Source organism: Bolinopsis microptera, chromosome 1 (assembly GCF_026151205.1).
Source record: "Bolinopsis microptera isolate Bmic1 chromosome 1, MBARI_Bmic_1.0, whole genome shotgun sequence".
NCBI lineage: Eukaryota > Metazoa > Ctenophora > Tentaculata > Lobata > Bolinopsidae > Bolinopsis > Bolinopsis microptera.
The window spans coordinates 9,309,584-9,330,816 of NC_087072.1; the positions used below are offsets into that span (position 1 = coordinate 9,309,584).

The window sequence follows — 21,233 nt, forward strand, 5'->3', positions numbered from 1 at the left end:
CAGCATGTGTTGTTTTATGCTCAGCTACAATATATGCGAGTGGGTCTGTATTTGTGGTTATAGTGTATAATGTATATTAGCTGTGATATTATGTTGGCTGTATTACTAATATTGTCTTGTACAATGTTAAATAAAGTTTAGCTTAGTTAAAGTCATAAAACCTCCTTATAACTGGTTCCTCTCAAACAATAACCCTCCTCCTCCTCTGTAGATGGCGTGTAGAGTTGCTGCGCGCATGGCTGCCCTGGCTCGACCAGTCGGCGCGAGACTCATGTCATATGATAATACACGGTCTCATCTCAGTGTTAACAAGGACACTAAAGTTATCTGCCAGGGAATGACTGGTAAACAGGTTTGTTTGTTTGTTTGTTTGTTTGTTTGTTTGTTTGTTTGTTTGTTTGTTTGTTTGTTTGTTTGTTTGTTTGTTTGTTTGTTTGTTTGTTTGTTTGTTTGTTTGTTTGTTTGTTTGTTTTTTTGTTTGTTTGTTTGTTTGTTTGTTTGTTTTTTGTTTTTTTTTTGTTTTTTTGTTTGGTTTGTTTTATAGACTGACTCTCCTCCTTCCCCAGGGAACACTGCACACAACACATTCTATCCAGTATGGAACTAACATGGTAGGTGGAATATCTCCCGGTAAAGGAGGACAAACTCATCTTGGAGTGCCAGTCTTCAACTCTGTAGCTGAGGTGAGAATACTAAACAGACTGTTATTAGTCTTACATGTTAAATGTGAAATTTGAGGTGGCAATTATTCTTCATTTTCTAATAATATCTATATTCTGAGCCTAATTTTAATCCTTGGATAGTGAACATAATATATTGTTCTTATTCAGCGCTTTCTTCACTGTCAAGCAAACCATTTATTTCTTCTAGAAAGTTAGAAGACTAAATATTGCGTGTATATTTAATATTCCAATACACTGTGCACGACTGTAGGTGTGAGCTGTTTATTCTAGAAAATTAACTTGATGAACTTTTTGTTGATCAAATTTCTAAGAGATGTAGCTTGGAGGATAAATAATTGGCGTGCACTAGCAGTAGCTGATAGGCGACTAACTGGTTTTACAAACGGAACGTTTGCAAAACTGATTGTTAAATTTAAGTCACGTTTTAAGTTAAAAACAAAATAATCAACATCAATCAATATACAGTTATACAGAGAAAATGTGTATGTTTACTGTTTATTGTTTAAACATAATGACAACTGAAGTTAAGATGCTGTATAAACATCGTGATTTATTTCACTGATAACTACTAAACTATTTCTCTGCATTAATTTGTATGTAAATATCTAGTTCACTAAAAATATATTGATCTAATATAATAATAAAAATGTCAAGTTGATCACGGTTCCTTGGTAAAAACGTTAAAATACAATTGCAAGTTATTTAAATGGTGCTCAAGCTATCAAAATAAAAGTCTAAACCAAACTGTCTTGTTGTTTTACATGCTGTGAGAAGATGTGTTAAACTTCAAAACAGTAACCTGCCGTTTATCCAGGCTAAAGAAGTGACGGACTGTGACGCCTCAGTGATATACGTTCCTCCACCCTTCGCTGCTAAAGCAATAATGGAAGCAATAGACGCTGAGATTGGTCTTGTAGTCTGTATTACTGAGGGCATTCCTCAACTGGTATGTAATCCGCTGTTTTTAATTATTTCTCCTTGTTATGTTTAGTTTACTTTAGATGTTACTACTTCTGGGTACTTCTGAAACTCAGTCCTTTAATAACGACCAAACTGGCCAAATGAATCATTCCGCTTCCTGTAATTGGCTGGTTACACTTGTGTAACAATGTGGCTGTTTTTTTTTTTTTTTTTTTTTATGTTGGGGCACCCACTTTACCTCCCTATTGGGAGGCTACGTCCGTCAATTAGTGACTAACGTCTATTGGGGTTCCTCTGGTTGTAGGTGTCAGTAGGTTTGGGTCACTTGGCATGGGCTAGTGATCCCGCCCCTCCAGAGGATAAAGCCTGGTGAGCGACGTTTCCCGTAAGGGAAACTGTCATAATGCTCGTTCACGGGAGAACACCACCCATGCCTGGATGTTCTCCCGGGTACTCGATAGAACAGGCTGCCCCCTGTCATTCTAGTGGGCTGACAGGAACCTACCAGGCATGCCTGAGCCTATGATGTAATTCTCCCATATCTTTGTTGTTTTTGTGTTATATCTTTGTCTTTGCGCGGCTCAATTTCCGCGCTATACTAAATAAAAGTGCTGATTCACGAATTTACATGCGATATTTGAATTTTGAGTAGACCCTTTTTTGTCGCAATTTGGCAATTTCTTTGTTCACGTAGTTATTGCTAATTTTACGTTTGCTGATAATAATCTAAGTGCTATATCTCCAATAGCTGGCAGTTTGTCTGATTGTTAGATCCCCTCTAACTGGTAGCGGCCCTAAGGCTGGCAGTTTGTCTGATTGTTAGATCCCCTCTAACTGGTAGCGGCCCTAAGGCGGCATGTGAGTGAATGAGTGAGTAAAAGTGAGGTGTAGGAGAAGTGGGGAAGAAAACATGAATATGAAAGTATGGTACACTGTTGCCAGCTGACTCACCAGCAACAATGCAAGTCCAAGAAGAAAGAAGGAGAGACACTGTCCGTTATCTGGGTGTGCCACCACCGACAGTGCTCCCACTTCTGTGGGGCCGAGGGTGTTGGCTCCAAGAACCAGCCGTGAGCGAACAGCGCCTGACCCCCCCTATGGTTAACTTTAGAATAACAGGACTATGCTTTTCTCCAGGCCAATCCGTTCAGTAACCAGCTGACCCCGCACCACCTCTGATGGAAGATGTGGTTCGGATTGGACTTCGCTAGGATTTGTCAGTTTTTCTGTAGACACTAATGCTCCCTCGAGGAAAGACATGAGCCCCGGCGAAGCTGACCAAAAACGTGGCAGGGATTCTCACCCTACAATGTGGCTGTTGGAATACTCCGAAGTAAAATAAGTGTGAGATAAAGAGGAAATGTTTTTTTTTCAGGATATGGTTAAAGTGAAGAAACATTTATTGAGCCAAAGCAAGACAAGATTGATAGGACCAAACTGTCCTGGTATCATTAAACCAGGAGAATGTAAAATGGGAATCATGCCTGGACACATTCACTTACCTGGCAAAATTGGTAGGTTTGTTAATCTGTTGCGATTATACCGGCTTTCCTCCGTTTAGGACAGAAATTGCTAATTAGGCGTGGACACGCTTGAACTATTTCCTAATTTCCCGCTCCGCATTCCAACTGTGCTCAGACAAATAAAGTTAGGATCTGGGAACGCCGCCTTAATGAAAGGAATGCAAGGGTGGTTGAATTTCTGGACTTACAATAATTAATTGCTTTCCAGGAATCGTATCAAGATCAGGAACCCTGACATATGAAGCTGTGGATCAGACTACTAAAGCTGGACTCGGACAGACTCTATGTGTTGGTGAGTACAATGTTATGGTGAAAACATCATATTATTGGCGGTTCTTATCCTCTTCGCGCGCCTTTCGAGACGCGCGTCAGTACTGCTGACTACTTTGCCCTCGGTGTGATTTTCATTAAAATCGTTTACAAAGTAATCATCGCTCACATTTGCTGCACGCATGTTCTCATGCAGTCATTTCTAACGTGTCTACATCTGTGCAACGCATGTGACATTACATTTACTCAGGTATCGGAGGAGATCCTTTTAACGGAACAAACTTCATCGACTGCTTGGAAGTGTTCCTGAACGATCCTGAAACCAAAGGTATGTGAATATGAAACCAGGTATTTACTTCATTTTATCGACAGATTACTTTATCTGCAGTGAAACGATTCAGATATGGCCACTAGAACTTCCACTTTTCAGTTTCTTTACAGAATAAACACGGTATCCTTGCACGTAATTGTGTCGTTGCCAAATGCGGTGTGTTAAAAATATGTGGGAGTTTATTGTACAGAATCCAGTACATACAGTTTCCCATAACGCTGAAAAGCACTATAATTGTGATCATTTCCAGGAATTGTGATGATAGGAGAGATTGGTGGAAGTGCTGAGGAACAAGCAGCAGACTACCTTAAAGAACACAACTCTGGTCCTAATGCCAAGCCAGTGGTGTCCTTCATCGCAGGAGTGTCTGCTCCCCCAGGACGTAGGATGGGACACGCAGGAGCTATTATCTCCGGAGGAAAAGGAGGGGCTGAGGAGAAGATAGCAGCACTAGAGGCAGCTAATGTCAATGTTACAAGGAACCCTGCTATGATAGGAACTTCATTAGTTCAGGTAATTTTGTAGCTCACTAAGCGCTGTGTCATCGTAGTCAGTGACAGAATGACAGGTTTCTTACTTGAAAACCTGACAACGTTATTGATTTACAATTAAAATTAGTTTTATAATCGTAATTTGTCTGTGAAACCTTTTCGTCAATTAATTTCGTTAGAATACTACCGAATCTTACCTGAACGAGTATTGAAAGGAATTATTTGGTCAGAGGGGCGCTTTTTATTAGACCCTTTTTAAGAAAAGAAATGGGGATCCTCAATATTCGTTGAGTAATCAAGTATTTGTGAAGAATCGAAATTAGTTCACTTCTGCTCCATGTTGAAAGACCACTTTCTCCTCAGATGATGATCTAAGAAAAACGCGAGGCTCTTCGATATGTCCCGGCGTATGAAACTAACTAGGATTTAGATCTAATCCTTGACTGATTAAACTATCTTCTGTTGCACCATCTGATTTGACCTTTGTGGGAAATAATATTTATACGTAGTACCTTAAACAGGATTAATAAGCAAAGGACGTTTTTAAGTCGTTTTTCGTTTTGGAATTTGTACATTATGAAATGTTGATTATATGAATGGATATTTAAGTTATAGACAGATATAAATTGGGTATTACTTCATCTTATATAATTAATGCACCAAAGTCTAGCGGTAATATTACGATTATTTATTTTTCTAAATCGAGTTTTCGCTAATGTGGGTAATGTCTAGTTACGATCAGCTGTATCCATTTTTCTTATTATTAAGAGTCATTCGTAATCACTGAGGGGATTCTTAATAATAACGCTTGTGTAATCTAAACATGATAGCTAGTGTAAAACTGATTACTGATGGGGGGGGGGGGGGGGGGTTGAAAATGGCCAAAAGGTGATTACGTTGTATAATTATATGTGAACGACCCATTATCTAGATTGTAGCTCAAAAACCAAATAGTCACCCACTATAAGTTGTTAATAACTTAAAGTGTACGTACTCAATGTGGTTAAGGGCAAAAATTTAGCTAAATTTTCTTATGAGCAAGCTTGTTAGCTTGTCATGACGTATGCTCTACTACTTGTTGGAGGACGTCGCCGCATCGAAGATCACTGCTCTGCTTAGCATCAAGTACTATAAGTAAACCTTACGAGACATAGTACGAGACATGGTACGAAAGTCTGTGGTGTTTCGAAAAAAATACCATATTTTCGGACCAAATTATTTTTCAAGTATTTTTCCTGAATTATGACTTAACTATATATTACTAATAGTAAGTTATAAATATGATTCATCAAACAAATCAACGCTAGTATTCCATATCAATAAAATGATTTTGGACACGTTCCATTATAAATAAGCAAACTCTGTCACTACTTTATTGGCCACGGCGGTGAAATTTCTGTATTATTAGTGGAAGATAACAAACACTGTCGGTCTCTTATACCGTCTGGAGGATGAGAAGTTAAGTTTAGGCTAACTTTCAAAGGCTCCGGAGAAATTGTTCACAAGATGAAACAGCTGATCAGAGAAGATCTTTCTATTTAATTCCCTCAAATATTGGGTTTCATTTTTGTAAAATAAGGGTGAAGAAATCCCCAAATACCATGATTAAATTTGGGGTACGAAATTTGGCGGATGATACTCGTAAAATATTTTTTCCAAATATTAAAACCGACGACGACCCCAACTCGTCGCTTGACGTACGTTGCATGCCACTTTTCGCGCGTATGATACGCAACATGTATCAACTCGTCGCGCGTCTTTGTACTTGTAGGTTATAAACCAGAAAAAATCCCCATATTTTCGTTCCCAAATCATTAATACTAATAGGTCACCGGAATTATGTCGCGTCGAACATATATAATATATGTCTCGTAAGGTAGTATTGTAATCAATACTACTGGATATGATAATGAACGAAGTCCGTCGTTGGCCTTAAAATAGCGCGAACGGGGCATGACTGATCACTGATGAGATACGCGGCGCACAGAAACTGGAAACTGCACTGCCAGTTGCAGTGGCCATGGACCCCGATACCAGATGCACACGCCATTCAATTAAATGAACCAAATGAACGTATAGACAATAATAGCAGGTCCTTTCCGTATTACATGGGGGCAAACTGCAGAGTGGTTTACTCAACCGCTTCTGAATTTGCTGCAGGGTAGGCCGCAAGACTTTGAGTATCCAATTCAGTCACGCAAAACAGCTCTAATTCTAAGTATGTTTAGTTAATGACGAAAGCTTAGCCAGTGATTTTTACGCAATGCCGGTCTACACAATTATAATAGTGATTTCTACACATAACAATACTATACACATTTAGAATAGCGATAATTTGAAGTGTCTAGGTTACTGAATTTTATACACACAAGCTCGGGCGTTTAAAACCGTGAACAGTGAAGGCAGAATCCAACTCATAAGCTTTATGTTCAACCAATATCGCAGCTTATCAATTATATTTTACCAGTCCTTCCGAATCGGTAAATACTGTCCTTCACCAATCACCATCTCTTCTGCAAAAGATACTAATCTGCAGTTAAGATTTCAGTTTTAAATTAAACTGACGTCTCATATGTACGGCTGAAAACCCAATACAATGTCCGTTTATCTAGAACACTAGCTGACTACTCGATGTTTATTACATGGTTAACCCGTGATACGGAGTTACGTAAAATACGTGGACAGGACCGTTAAAAAACATTAAATGTTTCTACAGCACATGCAATGAATAACCAGTTGATTCCGTAAGTGTATCCGAGTATATTAAAGCAATCGGGGGTATCCTAGCAGTCATATTATTGAAACCGTTTGGTGGGACCATATCTTGACAGTAAACCCTCGCTGCTGAGCGGCGAGATACCACCGCCATTCTCAGATCGTCACTGCGCGCACAGCATTTCTTGACTGACACAACCGAAGTTTTCATAACTATTTAGCGCTCTCGGTAGACCCTTTCTGGAATTTTGTGACCGCCCCATTGCGTGAAACTGCCTTCTCCTCTTCTTTTCAGTGCAACCAACGAACTGTTTTTTTCTTTCCTCTATTTTCAGTTAACATTTAGAGGTATTTCAGATTTTTAATTTATCCGTACCGGATTGTAAATAGAAGGATAATGATAGTCTTCGTTAATGCAAAATTAAATGACACAGTCGAAGAACAACATAGGAAGGTTACATACAAAATCTCCCAGCAAATAAGATGTTCAAATCAAAAAGAAATTAGGAAAGGTAGTTGAACAAGTAGCCGCAGGGCACAGCCTTTATCCCCAATACATTAAACTGAATCGTTGTCCTGGTTACACAATTCGCAAAATTATGCTAAACAAAATCTCGAAGGTGGCTGCGGAATCGTACATAGATTACCTCCACAACCCTCATTCGTGAAACAACCTATATTCTACCGTCCATTTGATCCAGTGCTCGTGTGTAATAGTGTGTGTGGAATGTCCGAACGTTAGGAATGTATGTATTTCGTCACAGCACACGGATTCCACGTCAATTTTCACGCCTCCCTTCCTCTTATTATTTTCACCAAGTATCCGTGCGTACCATGACCGTTGTGTTTGATGTGTCATTAGGTAAGACTTTGCAGAGAGCTACACCTCTGGCGGGAGCTTGTTTCATGACAGGACGAATAGTTTTGTTGGTATTTGGTACCGGAATATTGAGTCTCCCAGTAGAGCGCAGCAGCGTCTTCGACTCTCTCCCTGTACACACATTTGTTAGATGTGTTAGGTTTTACATGTGACACGAGTGATTAGGAGTCGAAACACATTTGTTTAGCCACGTGTTAAGCCACGTGACTGGAAGAAATAAACATTCTCCTCGATTGTAAAAGAAGTAGGCAAGGGTGTTTCGATACCATACCACCACAATTTTCATTATTACATTCTGTTGTTCAAAAAGATCAAAATTTTTTCTTCATGTCTAGACTTGAGTGTAGGTTTTAATCATTTCGTCAATGGAAGAAAGCAAAAAATATATAATTCTATGGTGATAAATAAAAAATTGCTACAGCTCCATTTGGTGGAAATGGAAATATAATGACAAAAACTTTCTGAACACTTCCAGTGGCTCGAACATAAAAACAATTTGCAACGACTAATAGCCAACTTTGATTTTCATTCATCTGCAGTCAAAATGATAAAAACATGGCCTGTGTTCAATACATCAAATACAATCCTTGAAAAATGCTGACAGTAGATAGAGGATAATAAACATGTATAAATTAGTTAATAAGGACGATAAGCACCACGACCGCCGCCGCGTGCACCACCTCTAGCCTTCATAGGACCACCCCCGGAGGGAAGTGTAGCACCATACTCTGACTCGTACCCAGGGTAACTTGAATAGCCAGACACAGCGCAGGGTGTTGGGTACCCTACTCTCTCGCTAGCACTATACCCTGGCGAGGCACTATATCCTGAGCTACCGTACTCTGCGTATGGATCATGAGCAGCGTATGGGTCTGCAGTTGAAGCGTAGGGGTCGGCAGCTGCATAAGGATCAGGATAAGAAGCATAAGGGTCGGTGTAAGAGGCGTCATAACCAGGGTAAGCTGTGTAGCTGGAGGGAGCATGGTGAGCAGCGCGGCCCCTCATCAGAGGTCGTCTGGTGGGCGGTGCAGAGTAACCTCCTGTAGGTGGACGGGATGGAGGGTAACCCGTGTGGGCGTGTGGTGGACCTCCTTCCCAACCTTCCTCTTCTCCCGCTGTTTTCTTCATGTTAGATTCTCGTTTTACTTTCTTCTGAATGGGGTGATTGTCCTCGAACTTCTTCTTGCACTCGACTCTGTATTTTCCGATATGGTGGACCACACTGCCAGGTGGTAGTTTACCCTCTACTATCTTCTCAACTGAGTTGGGATCTTCAAACAGGATGAAACAGAAATGTCTCCTAACTTGAGTCCCTTTCTCGAAGATAAACTCGAAGTTACTGATTTGTCCGAACTGACTGAAGTATTCACTGAGATCGTCCTCGCTAAGTGCATGTGGAAGTCCTCCACAGAATAGTTTGTTAGTCATGTTGTTGCCCGCTGTTTCTCCCGCTCGCCGCACCTGAACTTTCTTTCCGTCTATCTCGTGCTCTTTATTCAACACGCCCTCCAGCGACTGTTTGTCGTTAAAAACTACGAAACAAAAACCTTTCGAGCGACCGGTCTCGTTAAATTTCATGATTATCTCGCGGACATGACCGTAATGAGAAAAATAGCTTTCGATGGTTGTTTGGGTGGTGTTAAAATCTAATTGACGCACAATGATTTTACGGTCGTCATTATTTCTGCCATTTGATAACATTGCTGTCCTACAAAAAGATTTTCGTCAAAAACAAAACAGTCAAAAATAAAGAACAAGACGTAAATGTGCATCTCAAAAACCTGAAAATTGAAAAATTGTTAAATTTTTAGTTTCATTCGGGTAGGACAGCACCAAAAACAGCGTACCGGAATCCTGTAAAAAGCGTTAGTAAAAACCTGAAAAAAGAAAATAACCGTTTCGTTACCACTTTAATCGTTTGAAGCAAAGACCGTGACATACAACAATCAAAAATAGTAATTTTAAGTGGCAACACTAAGGTTACAGCCCAAATCTACTCTCAGTTAGATTCGAGGCTTGAGTAGATTTTGGATATTCAACCAACTATTCTAGCTTGATCTTTCATAATTTCAGGACAGTGTAATGATTTTTTAAGGCTTAACCATTTGAATATGTCACGAACAAATAAGCACATAGTAAAGATTGCGTAACAGTATCCAAAAGCTAATTTAATTTTCACTGCTAAAAGACTTTGTTTGATTGTTCGCAGATTGACTTTTCAGCTTACAACATCAAGTGATGTGGTAACTGGTAAGTCTACTTACTCATAAATTACTGTAAACAATGGCAACACACAGTACCATACATTTCACACCATCATGGAACATGGACAGTCTATTCAGATTACAATAATCCAGTACAGAACCTTAACCTACAACATATTATTCAGAGAGTAGAGCTGCTTTATTCTTAACTATACCTTTCACATTGCATTATAGAGACCTGCTGTGAGCTGCTTTATTGTTAATATGTGCAACTATAATACCTTTCACATTTGAAATAAAGACTGCAGAGCGCATAGTTCCACTACCTGAAAGTGCGCACAAATGAAATGGAATGATTCCTTCTGGCCCCAACTCAATAAATAAGGTTGACTAGTATGGTGTTTTAGGTATTTACTTCAGATGTAAGCAGTGTCATGCTCACCACTACGATTCTTCACAAGTCACACGTCATGTCAAGTCCGAGGACATATTAGGGGTCGTTCACATATTATGTAATCAGCCGAGGGGGGAGGGGGTTTCCGAATGCTAACGGTTGATTACGGGGGAGTGTAGTTTGAAAGGTGCTTGGCCGAATATAATAATATTGATTTCGGCTCATTATGATCAGGGCCAGGGTAGCATCAAACGTAAAGAAAATTGTTTCCAGGGAAAAAAGTCAAAAGGGGGTCGGGTCAGGCCATGATTACGTAATATTGCTGTCAGGAGGGGGGGGGGGGGGGGGGGGGGGGGGTTGGCTCTTGATTACGGAGGAGGGGGTAAAAATTGCTTAACTATTGATTACGTAATATGTAAACGACCCCTTGTGCACATCCCAACAATTCACACTACAACTTACACTTAGACCTACCTGACGAGACAAACGACTGTGTAATATTACACCCGCAAGTCTTTTTAATAAGATGTATATTCTCAATTCAGTCTCTCTGCCAAAATCATCAAAATTTTGACGAATGAACGGAAATGAATTAATCCTTTATCCCGTGCCGATAGATAATAATAGTTATATTGTCGCCGCGCAACAGATCCTGGAATTTAGTTGATCAGGAGTGTTTCACAGTACTGAACTATTTATCTTGACAGTGTACACTGTTAGTGTAAGTGCAGTTACTTAGGGACAAGTTGGCGGGTTTGATTTGCACTTGAGCCGCTCTTTTGTTATGTGAGTACTACCTTCACTCCAAATATTATAATACTGTCATCATGTGACAGGAAGCTTGTAATTAGACGTCAAACAGGCCTTCAAATTATCTACACTACTTGCTCCTTTATAATATCCACCGCACCGTCAAAGTGGCCTCTCCTTCAAATTATCTACACTTGCTGCCTTTCTTTCAAATAGACTAATCTCACTCCTTCATAATCTACCTCACTTGTCCCTTCTTAATATAAATCTGTTGCTCCTTGATAATATCTACACCTGTTATTGCTTCATAGTCTAAACCTATTGCTACTTCATTATGTGCACATCTTGCTCCTTCATAATCTAAGCCTCCTGATCTTTCATAAGTTTGCAGAATCTACACTAATTACCTTCTACACAACCGGCCCTCAACTCAGTGTTGCATAATAGCTGCTTAATGTTCACTTGTTACTGGAGATAGCTAGCTGATTCTGGGAATTTTCTATAATTGCAGCAATAAGAGACAAATAATCTTAAAATTTTCTTTACACTTAATCTATACGCACTCTCTATACAAGTGATAATTTTTACCAAATTTGGAAATTTGTGGGCAGCTAAGGTGAACCGAATTTGTTTTGACACGTGACAGTGATTCTGAGTTTGATCCTGAAAGCTGACAGCTTAATCAGGAGCAGAAAAGAAATGGTCCACCTCCCGGCTTCTTACCTAAATCTGTCGGCTCCTCACTGAGCCAGTATCCAGATCTATTATATATACACACAAATGCAAAGTCACCTGACAACTATTGCCAGCAAAATCTTTCATTGTACAACAAAATAATCCTTTGTTCGCTGCATATTATCATGGACATTAATAATATAAAATGCCATCTGTCATGACCACATGACCACTCCACACGTGACAGCTGACCACGAGATCTGTCTCCACCTCAAACAATCCGCCAGATAAACATCACATTAGAAGTTTACAGCTCAGTAATTCTCAACTATGTGTCTCTTCATATAATCGACCCCCAAATACATTCAGGCAGTGTAAATTTGGAAAGAAAAGCGATGTTAGTCCGTTTACTACACATCCTACGATCCGGGTGAGAGAGAAATAACAGCAAGGTCGGGCAGGTAGAGTGACTCACACTGCAAATTACCTGTAACCTCAGTTAGCAGAAAACTGATACAGTAAAGTTACACGACAATACAATAAAAGATGTCTCCTGATTCAGAAACTGCACCCGACCCCGGTCTGCGTCTGGTCCAGGTCGGCTCTTAATTTACACTCAGACTAGTTACCATGTGATTGTTCGTGGTGTTTCTTCTAATTTGAGTGGTACCTTCTAGTGTCTAGATCTGCTGCAAAATGTGGCCAATCTCCTTAAGAAGGTATAAAACTAGAGATCGTCCCACGTGTGTCCATGTGAAACACAGCCGGGGATCTTTTTCAGAGACACACAATATTAGTGATATTCAACATAATGACTGCATATTATGCTACATTATGATAACCCGCGATAACACAAAGCGCTCCTTGTGTTACACGTTAACCGATGTTAGTTATAAATAGAGTATCAGTAGCTCAGGACACTTCATTTTCAGTATTTTATTAGCCACATGGGGTGCTGACTATATAGGTAATTTACTGTTCAAATTGCCACTAATTTTCAAAGCATTGCACCGACTTCGTGCGAATGTTCTGGGTCAACTTGTCTACTTGAATAAAGTTAATATATTTAAGAGACTACATAAGGATCTCTAAGGAGACACAAGAGAGGTGTTAAGGGCACCACATTTTCACCGCATCACATAACGCGACGGTTCAATGACCACCTCACTAAATCAATGATGTTCCAGGAGGAAGACGACATCTCTGTTACAGTTGATTATTATCATATTATAATATTGTGTGTAAGACTTGTGTAAGCTGATGCTACAATTACTCGGAGCCGTGTTCCTTAACTTTCATGACAAACTAGCTAACACACACTCTGAGATTATAAGTGAGACAGGTCAGTTGGAAAGTTCTAGAACTTTACAAAGGCGGAGTGTAATTTAGTCTCCACGTTAGAAAGCAGCTCAACATCTGTACATGTAGTGCACATCGTTTACACGATCTAGAATACTGTGGATATTCAACTTGTTTCTTCGTTCTTCGAAAGTAGGTTTAAATAAATTCTATTGAGCTCTAGTTTCAGTCCGGATACTTGTGGAAGGCATGTTCCTGCAGCTCAAACTTGCAACCAGCACTGCGGCATACCAGCAATTATTCAACATATTCAACAGGCCGAGTTACATATTTGCCACGTGTAATGGTAATTACACAAACACACACGCTGCACACTATAACTAAACACGTTCTCTCTCTCTCTCTCTCTCTCTCTCTCTCTCTCTCTCTCTCTCTCTCTCTCTCTCTCTCTCTCTCTCTCTCTCTCTCTCTCTCTCTCTCTCTCTCTCTCTCTCTCTCTCTCTCTCTCTCTCTCTCTCTCTCTCTCTCTCTCTCTCTCTCTCTCTCTCTCTCTCTCTCTCTCTCTCTCTCTCTCTCTCTCTCTCTCTCTCTCTCTCTCTCTCTCTCTCTCTCTCTCTCTCTCTCTCTCTCTCTCTCTCTCTCTCTCTCTCTCTCTCTCTCTCTCTGTGCTATCAGGGACCTTGCCCCCATTCACCACACTGCACCGGATATACCCTTACCAGTTAGTTACCATTATCTTAGTAAAAGACACTTCACTTTTTAGCCATTATAATACCCCGTTAGCACTTGTACACATTATATAGCTATAATATTATAGAGATTACATTACTAGCGTCAACTCGTGGCCCTCCCTAACCCTCTCAGTGGGGCGCTATATGTACGTTATGCTCCCTAATCAAACCTTTCACCTTACTTCAATGTTTAGCGCAATGTTTATTTTTATATTTTCACCAGATTTGATGTGGTTATTGTCGATATAATAACGTGACGAGGCATTATTTTACGCAACATTCTTATGATAAGCACACACACACAGTACACACACACACTTACGTCACAAAGTCAGCTGGACAGTGAACACACAAGTCTCACACCACAAGTCACACCACTTCTCTTACTTTCGTCACTTTCGGGTTAAATCATCACATTCCTCCGGGACGTTTAATTGTATGATAACTTGATAAGACAAGGTTGAACGTCAGGAATAAGGTTCATATTAAAATAAAATCATGTTTTTTACACGATATTATAAGTGGAAATCAAACAACAGAATATTCCTGAACAATATTGAAGTCGGAAACGTCTAAAACTTGCCAAGGCATATTTCATTTCCCTTAGACGTTTGTTTCAAATAAATAGAGACTGTGCATCATTTGATAACTGATTGTTAAAGATATTTTAAGTTTAAATATTTCACCTATTAGCAAAACATTTCAGGCTGGAATCAGCTCCGATAATCAGGTTGGTTAAAATTAAATGCTCATTAAGTTCAAGACAACTCGAATAAAAGGTTCTTAAAGATATATCATACTTTAAAGAGGAAACCTTATTATAAGTCTCAGAACTCACGCGTTAAGACGAAAAATTAATGAAACTCTGATCACATTATCGTTATGAATTGAAATTGTAAAAACCGGCTCTGCCATAAAACTATCAGATACGATAAAAATCGGTTTACAATATGGACATACAGTATCACAAATAAGAGTCAATGCCAGATGACTGGGGCTTAATATGGTTTGTACGTACTGTTACTTCTGTTTTGCTTCACTGGGCCGTATTGGCTGCCGTATGCTTGAGCTTGGGGATATGCGTAACCTGGATAAGCGTAACCTGGATATGCTGGATAGCCGTATCCGGGGTAGGCGCCGTATGCACCGTATGCACCATAGTACTGTTCATAACCACTGTATCCGTATGCTCCGTAGCCGGCATATGCACCAGCTGCTGAAGCATCATATTGTCCCTGACCTCCATAATTGTTGCTGTTGTGGTAGTTATGTTGTCTGTTCGAGTTGTACTGTGCTGACCTTGCTTTGATCTTCTTCTGAACAGGGTGATCCTCATCGAACTTCTTCTTGCAGTCTACAGTGTGCCCTTCTATCGTGTGGACTACACTGTTGGGAGGAATCTTGCCTTCCGTGATCTTCTCAACTGAATCTGAGCTTTCAAACAAGATGAAACAGAAAGCTTTCCTTGTGTTCGTCATTTTGTTGACAATGAACTGGAAGTTTTGGATCTTACCGTATTTCTCGAAGTAAACACGGAGTTGTTCCTCTGAAAGTGCGGCTGGAAGACCTCCAACGAAGAGTTTGTTTGTTTTCATTTTCTCGGAAGAAGGCATTGCTTTCGTTAGCTTGGCTACAGAACCGTCAATCTCGTGTTCTGATTGCTCCAAGGCTTTTGCAATGTTGGCGGTATCAGAGAAGATGATGAAGGCGAATCCTGTGGACTTGCCTTCCCCGTCTTTTTTCAGCTTCGCAATCCTGACCTCACCAAACTTGCTGAAATACTCCTTCAGTGTATCCTCAGATGTGGTCTCAGCTAAGTTTTGTACAAGAACTTTAGGGCTGTCTATCTCATCAGGAAGTTCGCTGTCAAGGTCTTCTATCATAGCTCTGGTCTCGGGATCTACTTCAGGGACAGATTCCACAGCCATTGGTGCTGGTTCTTCCTTGCCTGGTTCCTCAGGTCCAGCGACAGGTTTCTCTGGTCCAGATACATAGGTAGTTTCCTCGCACTGCACAGGTGCTTCAGTTGCTGGCTGTTCGGATTCCATCTCTTGCTCTGGCTCGGTGCCAGGAGGTGCTACATCATCTGTCACTACAACTGAGGCCTCTTCTGGTTCAGCCTCTTCTGGTTCGGCTACTTCTGGTTCTTCTTCCATTACCTCCTCTTCAGCTTGAGGTTCAGGCTCTGCTGGAGTTTCCTCTGCTGGTGCTGCTTCCTCTGCTGGTGTCTCCATGGTCTCCGGGACTACTTCTTGAGGAGCTTCTGTGTCAGACATAACAATCTGAGATAATAGTCGTTACAATGAAATATAAGAAGCTTGGAAGGGCACTATGAATATGCATTTTGTTACTTATCCAATTATCAGATTTTGAGTGCCTTGGCCTCAAAACGATAAAAATCTATGCGGTTTTTACAGATCATAGTGTCCCACCAAATTTTACAAAATATTTATTTTATCGATCATTATATAAAACAAGAATTTTCCGAAAACCAAAAGTCTAAAAATCAATTAAAAAGTGTGAAATGGAATTAAAGATGTGGAAACTTGAAAAGTTTGAAAAGATGATCTGAAAGTTCGCTATTAAACTGAAAGCTGCTGAAAATGAAACTTATGTTACCCAACGCACGAACCTTACACTTCTCTGAGAGCTTCCCACCAATAAGGGTTTATATTTTCATTATAATATACCAGCACTGTAATCAGAGATGGAATTTTGTCAAAATAGGCCCTGGCCTTAGCTCGGGGGCCTTTTTTCGTAGGAAGATAATGCAAAAAAAGCATCTAAGTTGCATACTGGGCGCTACTATGAAACTGTTTGATTTTTAGAATCACTTGAAAAACTTCTGCTATCAAAACGATGCTCCAATATAGAACTATTGTTCAAAGTTTTAATCGTTGCACTTTATGCACGTGATATTGGTTGGCGGGCGTGTACTTTTTTGGGCAAAATTTGAGATTTCTGACTTGATCAGTTATTATTGCTGAGGGGAGATTGTTAGTTTATCGAAATTGAAAAGCAATCATGTCAAGCTCATTCTTTGGAAACGTGTTGAAAGTTGAAATACCATAGATTATTCAAAGAAATAACTCTGCCACTTATTATTCTAATTGAAAGTTTAGAAAAAAAGGCTTGGGCAGAGTCGAAAAGGTAGATATGCCGATACAGACATATTACTTACGTTGATCTACCTTTTGTGCGGTTTAGAGGCCCCGGATTCACCTTAAAATGGGTCTAATTAATTGGTTGTACTGATCGTTACATTGATAGAGCAAAAAAGGTCGAAAAGTTGGAAACGAAATGATTCGGGAAATAAAAGGAAACTGGGAAAATTGGTTTAAAGTGCCACAAAGTGTGGAAAAGATCAGAAAAGCATTCCTTAACGCTTTATACCATGACGTAGTGTTGCAAGGTCATGGAGATTGGCTGGATCAGGTCAACCTGTAAGATAGGTCATATACTCATACTATGACTGCTACCGCTCTTTCAAATTCCAGGACTGTTCTGACTAGAAGAACTTCGATGCAAAATTCATCCGAATGGAAGTGTAGCCGAATGTCAAATCATGGGATGAAATGTAAAATGCGGCATGCAAAAAATTTAATAATGTTTATGATGTCTGAAATAATAATCGTTCGTTAACATGATAACGATAGCTTGTATTTACATGTTTAGTATCATGCATGCATGGCTCTGCGAATAGGATGGCAAGCATCAAAGGATTTTATTTGTAAACCAACATGTTAACTGAGGTTAATAAGAGTAACTATTACATGGTGAATGAGGAATAGGACACAATTTGAAGTGGTTAGAAGTCTCAACTTGAGCAGCACTAAACATGCCATCTTTAACAATAAAATTCAACACGCGTTTACGTTAGCAAGGTGAATATATTATTGTGGGGCACATTAAGACAGCGACGTCGGATGAATCTAGGTAAAAACTTGGTCAGGAATGAAATGTGAGGAGTAAAATTGTCGGCCAACGCCCAACATTGTACAGAAGAGGGACCCGTAATATCTGTCTTGCAATGATGTTCATGAGCGTTTAAATGGGTGGTTTAATGACAGGACTTATGCAACCACAATCTTTTCAATCACACACAGTATTAAATGTAGATAATTTGATTGCTGTTTATAAGACACCATATAATGCAAAACATCTGGCCACAATTCATATGGACAAATATGTCATAGAATTCTTTTAACAGGTCATGTGAAATGAAACAAGATGCAAAAACAACGTCAAACATAACAGCTACATGGCCATAATTTAATTTAATTTGTTTTGCCAAAATCAGGTTATGAAAAGTTGTTGCATCTCGACATTTAATATGAATCTTACAAAGAGTGCTGTTTGGTGATTTGCAAACAATCTCAGGAAACATGTAAGGTTGCACATATGTGTAAGGTTGCACATATAATGTGTAAATTAAGAGAAAGAGATGATGCACATTCAAATTTAGTAAAACAAGATACTCCTTAAGATAAAGAACACACAAATAATATATAAGCAGGTTGGTTGCTGTTATTGTAAGATACGTGCAGTGCAGTGCAGTGCTAGATAATTTAAATGGGTGATACTCTGAGTGAGTGATGTCAACTGAGAGATTAATAAAGGAGAAGCAGTCATACGCGGGAAATGTATAAATATAGAGTACATAGTATTATTGAACTTTATAAAATATAATAACAAGATAATAACTGATATTAGCCCAACTAGAAATTAGCACAATTATGCATAAGTAAGCATAATTATACATAAGAAGCACGTTTTTGCTACGTGGCTAAACTTCAGTATACTGAAAGAGGAAAACAGACATGTTACCTCTGGAAATTTTACCTCTCGACGACATTTAAGCTTATTATTGATATCCGAGTTCAGCTCTATTGCGGTAAACACTTGACAATACAAAGGGTACGGTTTCAAGTTGGGGTAAGAAATCGTGCACAATCAAATTCATAATCACATATTTTTAGTTGAAAAGTTTTTATGGCCCAGAATAATGTCAATTTGCGCAAACAAGATCACATCTTTTGAGATTGAGAAACAAATTTTTAAGTGGGAGTAATTACTTCCAACCATAAAAGTCATAAACGTATGACATAACCTTTTAAAATGCCATGAATTACATAAATTTAATACTTTAAATTTAAAACCTTTGAATATAAAGCATAACACACGTGTGACACTACACACATCTTATCATATCATGTGAACCAGTCACAATAATTCGAAATGTTCATATTATATAGTCCATACAGTAATTACTCAAAATAATTATAAAATACGATCAAAAACTAAAATTATAAAATCCTAAGAAATCTAAAGATCTCTAGTCTCTATAATCTAAATTATACTGCTACCCAACACACTTAATATATACGCTTGATTAACGGCATTATCGCTAATCATAGAAAAACTGCAACTATAATAAACTTTAATTCAATATAACCGCGGGCATTAGTGAATTGTGGGCATCATCTTCAGGGAACAAATACCTATATGTAGCTTATTTCTTATATAATATATATCGTGCAGTCTTCAAATATATAGATACAAAATCTCTGATTCGAATTCAAAAGTATGCCATGAAGAACAATTAACCAGTAAGTAGGATATGTCCAGATACGTTGAATGAGAGTCATCCTTATCAATATAACGAGTTTTAAATGCAACTTCTTATCTCGGGAGCACCACAATACCGTACAATGTTATGAACGATCCAGATCTGTCAAAATATACGTATATATACTATCATGCAACCAACAACTATCAAGTACATAATATTTGCAACAACAAATTATCAAATACACTTATTTTAACAATCCAATGACATTGAAAATATTACAACGCAATTACTCAAACAATTATTATACTTCTCGAATAACAACACAATATTAAACATACAGATAAATGTATACCATTCCAATTATGCACTATATTATATACCTTTACATGGTACATAGGGCCACGCTACTCTGACAAACAATCAATAGAAGAAACAAGCCTAACAACATGTGTGACGACAGGGTTTATAGTGGGGAAAAGAGAGCTAACAAAAGGTATCACCCATGCGTTACCACCAGTCTCAATAAAACACTTGATCACCCTTCATCACAGCTGGACAAGGTGGTAACACCATGAGCTCCATCTCTCGCTCCCTCTCTGTCTCTCTTATGTTCAGTTATAGTTACTATTATTAGTGCTATTTTTGTTACCACGGCTGTTACCTCTGCTACCACCATTAGCTGTTTTACCCATGTTTCCGTTGTTATAGTAACCATTGTACGCATTGTTGTACTCTTCGTAACCGTTGTAATACATGTCCCTGTGAGGTGGACCGCCGTAGTGACCGCCGTAGTGACCGCCGTAGTGACCGTATCCGTAGTATGGACCTCCGTAGTTGCTGTTGTAATCATACGCATTGTTCCCGTAGTTGTTGCCATGGTTACCGTAATAGTCCCATCCTTTCTTCTGGCGTTCTATTGCTTTAATCTTGCGCTGTATAGGATGACTGTCGTCGAACTTTTTCTTGCACTCTATTTCGAATGATTGAATAGTGTGACGAGTGCTCTCAGGAGGAACCTTAGATTCTGTTATTTTCTCTACAGCGTCACTGAACTTGAACTGAATGAAACAGAAACTCTTCCGTTCACGGGTTTGCTTGTTGAATACAAATTGAATCTCTTCGATTTCACCAAACTCAGAGAAATAGTCTCTCAGATGTTCTTCCGTAAGTTCGGATGGAAGTTTCCCAATGAATATTTTGTTAGTTTGCATTTTCTCTGATCTAGTTCTAGCTTTTTCTACTGTCACTCTACGGTTGTCAATAGAGTGGTCCTGCTCATTTAAAACGTGAGCTAGGGCGTCTTCGGTTTTGAAGATGATAAACGCAAAACCTCTGGAAGTACCATCAGGATATCGCTTCAAGTCCAACTTTTCAATTTCTCCAAATTTGGAGAAATATTCATGCACCGTCTCTTCGGTGGAGCCAAAGGAAAGCTGGAGAACAATTATTTTTGTAGCCTCGTTCTCGTCAGAGTGATCTGGTACAGATGATTGCCTGTCAGAATGATCTGGAATAGAAGATTGTCTTTCAGAATTATCTGGGATAGAAGATTCTCTCTCATCGTTATCGGGAACAGGAGACTGTCTGTCAGGGTTATTAGGGATAGAAGATTGTTTAACTAAAGGTTCTTCCTCTTCTACCTGCTCTTCTTCTGATGGAGTATTCTGGGGTGGAGGCGATGGTGACAAGGTTTCTTCTGCCATGAGGAATCTAGAGAATATTTGTGATGTTAAGCATTTTCAATGTTGGAGCTTTAGTCATAAATAAATTCCGTAAGTGAGCCATTTCGTTATC

At 39.2% G+C, this 21,233-nt stretch overlaps 3 protein-coding genes across 3 annotated transcripts; 1 reads left to right on the forward strand and 2 right to left on the reverse strand.

Annotated features, from left to right (window-relative positions):
• Positions 1 to 215: 215 nt before the first annotated feature.
• Positions 216 to 4,845, forward strand: LOC134812126 (succinate--CoA ligase [ADP/GDP-forming] subunit alpha, mitochondrial-like). The gene is made up of 8 exons (XM_063819326.1): positions 216 to 352; positions 567 to 683; positions 1,498 to 1,629; positions 2,980 to 3,118; positions 3,336 to 3,419; positions 3,648 to 3,725; positions 3,979 to 4,241; positions 4,583 to 4,845. Exons 1-8 carry the CDS (start codon positions 236 to 238, stop codon positions 4,592 to 4,594), a joined length of 942 nt encoding a protein of 313 aa, XP_063675396.1. The 5' UTR covers positions 216 to 235; the 3' UTR covers positions 4,595 to 4,845.
• A 3,356-nt stretch (positions 4,846 to 8,201) lies between these two features.
• LOC134812128 (DAZ-associated protein 1-like) lies at positions 8,202 to 10,206 on the reverse strand. Its single transcript, XM_063819341.1, has one exon. It carries the CDS (start codon positions 9,513 to 9,515, stop codon positions 8,451 to 8,453), a length of 1,065 nt encoding a protein of 354 aa, XP_063675411.1. The 5' UTR covers positions 9,516 to 10,206; the 3' UTR covers positions 8,202 to 8,450.
• Positions 10,207 to 14,327: 4,121 nt separating this feature from the next.
• LOC134813136 (uncharacterized) lies at positions 14,328 to 21,145 on the reverse strand. The gene is made up of 2 exons (XM_063820854.1): positions 20,059 to 21,145; positions 14,328 to 16,157 (listed from the first exon to the last, which is right to left on the reverse strand). Exons 1-2 carry the CDS (start codon positions 21,140 to 21,142, stop codon positions 14,866 to 14,868), a joined length of 2,376 nt encoding a protein of 791 aa, XP_063676924.1. The 5' UTR covers positions 21,143 to 21,145; the 3' UTR covers positions 14,328 to 14,865.
• Between the last annotated feature and the right edge of the window lie 88 nt (positions 21,146 to 21,233).